Raw genomic sequence first — 7,470 nt, 5'->3', positions numbered from 1 at the left:
TCTAATATTTCTATTATTTTCTACATAGATTTTTCTAACCTGTCTATACATGGATTTCTAATCCACATATAATTATTCTCCACCTTATAATAATTATGTATGCTTACACAGATAGCTGCATGTTTTTCTAAAATGGCTAACCACTCTCCCAGTTCCTCTTTTGATTTGAAATACCACTTTTTCACTTACTGGGTTGTATTGTATAAATTGTCATAACTGTTCCTATGCCTACCACTCTCCCAGTTCCTCTTTTGATTTGAAATATCACTTATTTTTCACTTACTGGTTTGTATTTTTTAAATTGTCATACTTAAGTGTTTTTCTTTTCCTATGCCAACACCACACTGCTTTGATTTCTATGTTTATATCCGATCCTCTTCCTCCTCTCTTGTATACCTAATGTTAACCGGCTTTCTTTTCAATTAACTATTTTAAATGTGTTTTCCTGTTTAAGCAACTGACAAGACATAAGCTAGTCAATGCCTCGAGCACAAAGTTGAAAGGGGAACTTACTCTGACATGCGACGCCTTTCCAAGTTCCTGACCCTCTTTTACGCGATCGCTCAAATCGCGTTGCATCCTTCGCGAGAGTGTTGTTTTGATCAGCCAGTGTTTGTGATTTCTGGAGGAACAGGAATCTCGAACGACTTCATAGACCTTGTCCGTTTTGCCAGCGTGGCGTCTGGCACGCTCCTCCCACGATTTGTTTTCCCGAGAAAAGATGTTTAAGGGCTAAGAGGGCAACCTGTAGGGCCTGGCGACCAAAAGCCAAGAAAAGTGAACGTTTCAAGAAGAGCATCGTCAGCTGCTAGGAGAGCAAGAAAGATTTGGTCTGAAAGGTGTCAATGGGATGAGTATTGTCAGGAGGATGAGCTGCATCTTACGTAGCCATCCCTTCTCTGCTGACCCCATTGCCCTCACCCTGCTTGGGCCTCTGTTAAGAAGATCCCTCTGACTGTGTGTCTGTGCTAGTTACGTAGCCATCCCTTCTCTGCTGACCCCATTGTCCTCACCCTGCTTGGGCCTCTGTAAAGAAGATCCTTCTGACTGTGTGTCTGTGCTAGTGTCTCTCTCTCTCTCTTTTTTTAAAATATATTTTATTGATTTTTTTTTATTTTATTGATTTTTTACAGAGAGGAAGGGAGAGAGATAGAGAGTCAGAAACATTGATGAGAGAGAAACATCGATCAGCCACCTCCTGCACACCCCCCACTGGGGATGTGCCCGTAACCCAGGTACATGCCCTTGACCGGAATCGAACCTGGGACCCTTCAGTCTGCAGGCTGACGCTCTATCCACTGAGCCAAACCGGTCCCGGCTAGGGTCTCTCTTTGCTGGTCACCTGTGTCATTAGGTCTTTGCTGATCTCTTTCTCAAATGGAAAAAATATCTTCTTTCCAGCTTCAGTTAAAGTTGAATCTTAAACTACATTTTCTCCTCCAATTGTGTCGTCCGTGTAAACTTCAGTATAAGTTGCCATTGAAATTTGTCCTCTAAGTAGAAAAATTTGGACTAGTATACATACCCTGAAGCGATGCCCATACTGGCACTTACATTGGATCTCATTTTAATATTCTCCACCAGAACCAGAGGATGACAATGTGATTAGACACATCCTCAGGCTGAGAGGAAAGCTTGGGTGGCAGACAAAATTACCGCACTGTAAGTTGGATTACAGGAATCCCGAAACTACAGTTCAGAAGATTACTGTAAAGGTATTATTTTATCCAACTGTGTACTATAAAAGTTAATGTTTGAAACTGTATCTTAATCTTGATATCGTTCATTATACTACACTAGAGGCCCAGTGCACGAAGTTCGTGCATTGGTAGGGTCCCTGGCGGCTGGGCCTTCCTCCCTTTCCCCCGCTGGTCCCACCCCCTGGTCGAACTCCCGGACAACTCCCGGTCGAGGGGACAATTTGCATGCTTTGCTTTTATTATATAGGATTAGAATCCTTACTATATTAATATCAAGTCATAACCTCATTTCACGGTGAATGCTTATAAAAAGTATTTGGCATCACTTCATTTAGCTTATTTAAAGAATGGAACGGGTAAGAAAATCAATCTGCCTGAAATTGGAATGTACTCTTAACTTCATGTTTATCAGCGTTTTGTGGTTTTAAAAAGAAACCCTGGTGGAAAGCTGGATGCGAAATTCAAAATTCCAGCCATTGGAGGCTGTTTAAGCAGTTCAGCAGCCTCTGAAGGCATCCTTCACTGAATTAGAATAAGGAACACTAAGAGCTCTTTTATAATAAAAGTTAATTATCCAGAAAAGGCTAAAGGAAACTTTCTTAATTTAAATTTTTATTGTTTAAAGTATTACATATGTCTCCTTTTCCCCCCATTGACTTCTCCCTGGCCCTTCCCACCCCACATAGATGAAACTTTCTTATAGAGTTTTATCAATAAAAGTTAGAAGTTTCAAAGCTAAAGTAAATAAATTTGACTTAAAAACTTTCTTAGCGGGGAATGTCTGATTTCTCAGGCCCTCAAGTGAACGGGGGAGAGACACGGGAGTACATTGCAATAGCTCAGAACGTGGGCTCAGGCTCAGCCTTGTATTCCAGTGCCTACCTTGCCACTCTCTGGCTTTGTGACTTTTCTCCAATTACCTACATTCCCAACATAGTAATTTATACATCTGTTTACTGAGATTAAAAAGATCAATTTAAGAGATTAAAGTTAAGACGTTAAAAACTCTGTAGAGATACGTATGCAGAACACTTGTTACTCATTAACTATTTATTGCTTGACAAATATTAGCTGTTAATTATACTAAACCACCATCATTATCAAAAGAAATGATAAATTTTATATGCCCAAAAGGCTCCTGGTGTTGGCAGACAGATTTCCTGGAAGTGTATGAGCTCTTTGGGTTAAGAAGCATGCATGTCCCTGGCTGGTTTGACTCAGTGGATAGAGCATCGGCCTGGGGACTGAAGGTTCCCAAGTTTGATTCTGGTCAAGGGCACATGTCCAGGGTGCCGGCTCAATCCCCAGTAGGGGGCGTGCAGGAGGCAGCCGATCAATGATTATCTCTCATCGTTGATGTTTCTATCTCTCTCTCTCCTTTACTCTCGTAAATCAATAAAAATATATTTTAAAAAAGCATGCACGAGTAAGCATACAGATCAATTTTCATGATTTTTTTTTACCACATTATATATACGAATGAAAATTAAATCTTAAGATTGATCTTGTTGAACTCTGATTAGACACAATTTGATGTTAGCTTTTCTCACAATATTATTTTTAATCTGTATTGACATTTCAGTTTACTGAGTAATGGGTTCAGCCATTTTACTACTTAATCTGGTCAAGTTAATGAAAAAAACTTTTTTTGACCTCAGAAACCTTTGGAAGATGATGGCGAATTTGTATATTGCCTTCCTCGGAAAGACCCTAACGTCTTTTGTAATCCATACAATCTTCAGGTGGTCTCTGCCCACAAAGCTAGAAATTGCAAAGAATTTTGGACTATTACTGCTTCATTCGTTTCAAAGGTAATATATAACGAAAGAAAATCAAGTTTGGCTATAGATAAGGCGGTGGGGGGTCAGAGAGAGAAAATGCTTAAATATATAGACAAGTGGTTCTGGGCCAAATATAGGCTTTCTTCATTTCTTGAAGATAGTTCATATATTTTAAAGAAATAAAGTCCTTCATGCCTTCTCTCTGCAGGTTACCAAAATAGGTGTCGTGGAAGATGTAGAACTCATACCTACTCTGGAATGGCTAATAGAAAGGAGATGCTTCTACATATTACAAAAATTCAAGATCGTTTCTAATTTTCGGTGAGATGAATGAAGCGGAACCCATTTGTTTGTAATGTGATCCTTTTGAAACAGTAATCTGCTGGATGATGTCTGGGTTTTGCTATAGTAAAGCCATATTTATGGGGAATTATAGAGGAAATGGGGAAGTCTGTACATTTTATTTATTTTTTTTAGATAAAGGAAGCTTACCCACTTAAGTATTACAACTCTTAATAATTTTATCTTTTTGGATGAATATTTTAAGAAAAAGGTATTTTAAAGTCAAGTAACCTGAATGGACTATAATGACCTTAATTTACTTTTTGTTTTTCATCCTTTTATTTATTAAATGAATATTAATTGAGTCTGCTACAAACCAGGCATTATTCTAGATGCTGTTGAACAAACCAAAAAATTGCCCAGCTCTCAGAGGTCTTAAATTATAATGGGTGACAGATAATGAAAGCACACATATATGCAAAATGTCAGATGAAGATGAAATACTATCCTTTATAATAAAAGGGTAATATGCAAATTGACCCTAATGATGGGACCACCGGGAACAACTGGTTGCTATGACGTGTACTGACCACCAGGGGGAAGACGCTCCTCAGGAGCTGCCCCCTGGCAAAAGGGTAATATGCAAATTGACCCTAATGATGGGACCACCGGGAACAACTGGTTGCTATGACGTGTACTGACCACCAGGGGGAAGACGCTCCTCAGGAGCTGCCCCCTGGCGGTCACTGTGCTTCCACAGGGGGAGCTCCGCTCAGCCACAAGCTGGGCTGATGGCTGTGAGCACAGTGGCGGTGGCGGGAGCCTCTCCCACCTCCTCGGCAGCGCTAAGGATGTCCAACTGCGGCCTACAGGGATCCGGCCTCAGCCATCAGTCGAACATCCCCTGAGGGCTCTCAGGCTGCCAGAGGGATGTCTGACTGTCAGCTTAGGCCTGCTCCCCAGGTGGACATTTCCTGAGGGGTCCCAGACTGCAAGAGGGCACAGGCCGGGCTGAGTGAGGGACCCTCCCTCCCTCTGCAAGTGTATGAATTTTCGTGCACTGGACATCTAGTCTATATATATAAAAGCCTAAGTGACTGTTCGACCGGTAGCTATGATGCGCACTGACCACCAGGAGGCAGACACTCAATGCACAGGTACAAAAACATGGAACAGACTGATGAATCTCAGAGAGAATGGGGGAGGGGGAAGGGTGGGAAGAGATTAACCAAAGATTAAATATGCATATTAGAGGCCTGGTGCATACTAGAGGATTCATGCACCGGTGGGGTCCCTCGACCTGGCCTGCGCCCTCTCACAATCTGGGACCCCTCGGGGGATGTCAGACTGCCAGTTTCAGCCCGATCCCCGCAGGCCAGGCCAAGGGACCCCACTGGTGCACGAATCTGTGCACTGAGCCTCTAATGAAAAAAATAAAACAGCATTCAGGAGCTTGGCAGCTAGTTTTTTATTACAGTGATTGCGGTGACATTGGTTGACATGATCACATAGGTTTCAGGTGTGTGCTTCCATGTTACAAGATCTGTATGTTGCACCATGTGCCCACCACCCAAAGCAGCTGACTGTTTCAGACCATCATTTAAAAATGTGTCTAGTTCGAAGTTTCTACCACATCAGGATTCCTGACACTCTGTGATCCTTCACAACGGAGTCCCAGACGGCTGTTCTTCCAGGATTTGTATCTTGTTTTGTACTTTTTAAATGTCCTCTCTAATGTGTGTCTTTTCTTGTGGTCTGCTGCTATCTGCTGGGGACTAGGAAAAGAGAGAAATAACATTCTATTTATCTTTTCTTTCTTTTTTTTGTGGGTTCAAGGGTGAGAGTGAGGACTGGGAGGAGGTGGCAGAGGTCAAAGGAGGAATGAGAATGTGTCAAGAAATAACATTTTAAATGATTACATTTTAATATTGTGAAAATAGTTGGAATAACTAAGGAGCTAGAGAACTTTCTGTAAGACAAGTGAATGGGTTTTGTGGCAGAGAAAGCGTTCACTTACTGAAGAGATACTTCTTGTGCCTGTTGTGTTCCACTGTTATGAGCCCTGGAGGTGCAACCATGTGAAAAACATACGAGGACTCTGTCCCTGGAGAAGTTCTAGTCTCTGGAGGGAGATAGATAACAAGTAAATCAGTGAGCTAATTGCAGGTAGTGAGAAGGGCCAGAAAGATATGGAAGACGGAGAAAACAGGTGTGTGTGTGTGTGTGTGTATGTGTGACTGACTGTTGTAAATAGATGGCTGATGAAAAGGGACACAAGTGAAGTCTTGAAAGAGAAAAGTTCCAGACAGAATACAGCGAGCAAGTTTAATAAGGGTGAGGAATGGTCACCAGAGGAACCTTTTAGTTCCTCCCCTTTGAGTTTCAAATATTACAAATGCGCCTTTTTAAGAAAGCATGCGTATTCAATATTATCAAAAGGACATCCATTGTCTTACATGTTTACTTACTGCAATACAGTGATTTCTTATCAATGTACCTTTTCATTTCATTGTCACTTGAAAATAGAATCTTGACTCCCCTTGTAATATAAGTCTCTTTTAAAAATAGCCAGTAAATGTTTAAGGGGAAAGAATATATTTTTGTTATTTTTCTGTTTATTGGAGTGTTGCAACTAAATCGCTCAGGCATCTGTGAGGATTATAATGACTGTCATTTACATTTACACCTTGTTCTCTATGCTGTTGATTGTTTGGGAGAAAGTGATACGGTTTAGTATTTGCTTCAGGTGAGTCAGGATGGATGAGGTGCCCTAGAGAATTTTCTGGTTTTGCCAAGCCTTTACCGAATTGATGTAATTGTGACTGATGAATATAGGCTGTAAGAAGTCTATTTCTTTTTCAGAATGAATAAAGCATTTGTTACTTGGAAATTGACGGTTAGAAGAATTAAGACAGACAGAAGCAGGTAAGTCTTGATAGAAATCTCAAGAGGAAGCCTTATTTTTAAATATTGTAGTATGGAAGCAGACAGAAATTAATATTCACTCGGTGATTAGAAAGTCACATTCCACAACATGTATGATTCAGTTGAATCCATCTGCATTTGAATATTTTTGTTAAACCTAATGTTATGTATGTGTTTATAAAAATAGCGTAGGTGTGTGTGTGTGTGTGTGTGTGTGTGTGTATGTGTACACGTGTACACCATGCTGTGCTGTAAGGGAATCAGAGTGTCAATAAAATATATATTTTTTAAAAAAGAGCCTAGGACGAGATTCCCTTGGTCACTCGATCTCACTTTTCGCTTTCAAAAAGAGGAGTGATTCAGTAATCCAAGGTAGAGGACAGTGATTTCTATTTTGTAGGCTATCTGACAGCCAAGTTTCATTGCTGTCATTGTGACTAAACTTCTTACTTGGAGGTTGTTGTGATGGAAATGCAGTTGCAAGAAATGATGCAGAGGGACCCCATGCCCAAAAAGAGGAGTGATTCAGTAATCCAAGGTAGATGGCAGTGAATTCTATTTTGTAGGCTATCTGATAGCCAAGTTTCATTGCTGTCGTTGTTACTAAACTTCTTACTTGGAGATTGTTGTGATGGAAATGCAGTTGCAAGAAATGATGCAGTTTCCCCCAGTTTCCCCCAGTGGGAACATCTTGCAAATCTGTGGTAAAATACGACAACCAGGAGAGTGTGGTAGATGTAATACCTGTTAACTGTAGGCATATGAAACAAATTATACTAGTT

The 7,470-nt window shown here is 40.7% G+C and overlaps 1 protein-coding gene across 1 annotated transcript in view; it reads left to right on the top strand.

The window, feature by feature from the left end:
* The window catches only part of DNAH14 (dynein, axonemal, heavy chain 14), a 157,968-nt gene that overhangs the window by 10,921 nt on the left and 139,577 nt on the right, over positions 1-7,470 (top strand). The window contains exons 4-8 of the mRNA XM_015562337.1: positions 1,585-1,715; positions 3,359-3,511; positions 3,690-3,802; positions 6,626-6,688; positions 7,041-7,050. Of these exons, the coding sequence (XP_015417823.1) occupies positions 1,585-1,715; positions 3,359-3,511; positions 3,690-3,802; positions 6,626-6,688; positions 7,041-7,050 (470 nt within the window). The remainder of the gene's footprint in view (positions 1-1,584; positions 1,716-3,358; positions 3,512-3,689; positions 3,803-6,625; positions 6,689-7,040; positions 7,051-7,470) is intronic.

The sequence above is a fragment of the Myotis davidii genome, unplaced genomic scaffold (genome assembly GCF_000327345.1).
Source record: "Myotis davidii unplaced genomic scaffold, ASM32734v1 scaffold174, whole genome shotgun sequence".
Classification (NCBI taxonomy): Eukaryota; Metazoa; Chordata; class Mammalia; order Chiroptera; family Vespertilionidae; genus Myotis; species Myotis davidii.
Note: the sequence above shows the minus strand (reverse complement) of the source record. Positions and strands in the feature narration are given on the sequence as shown.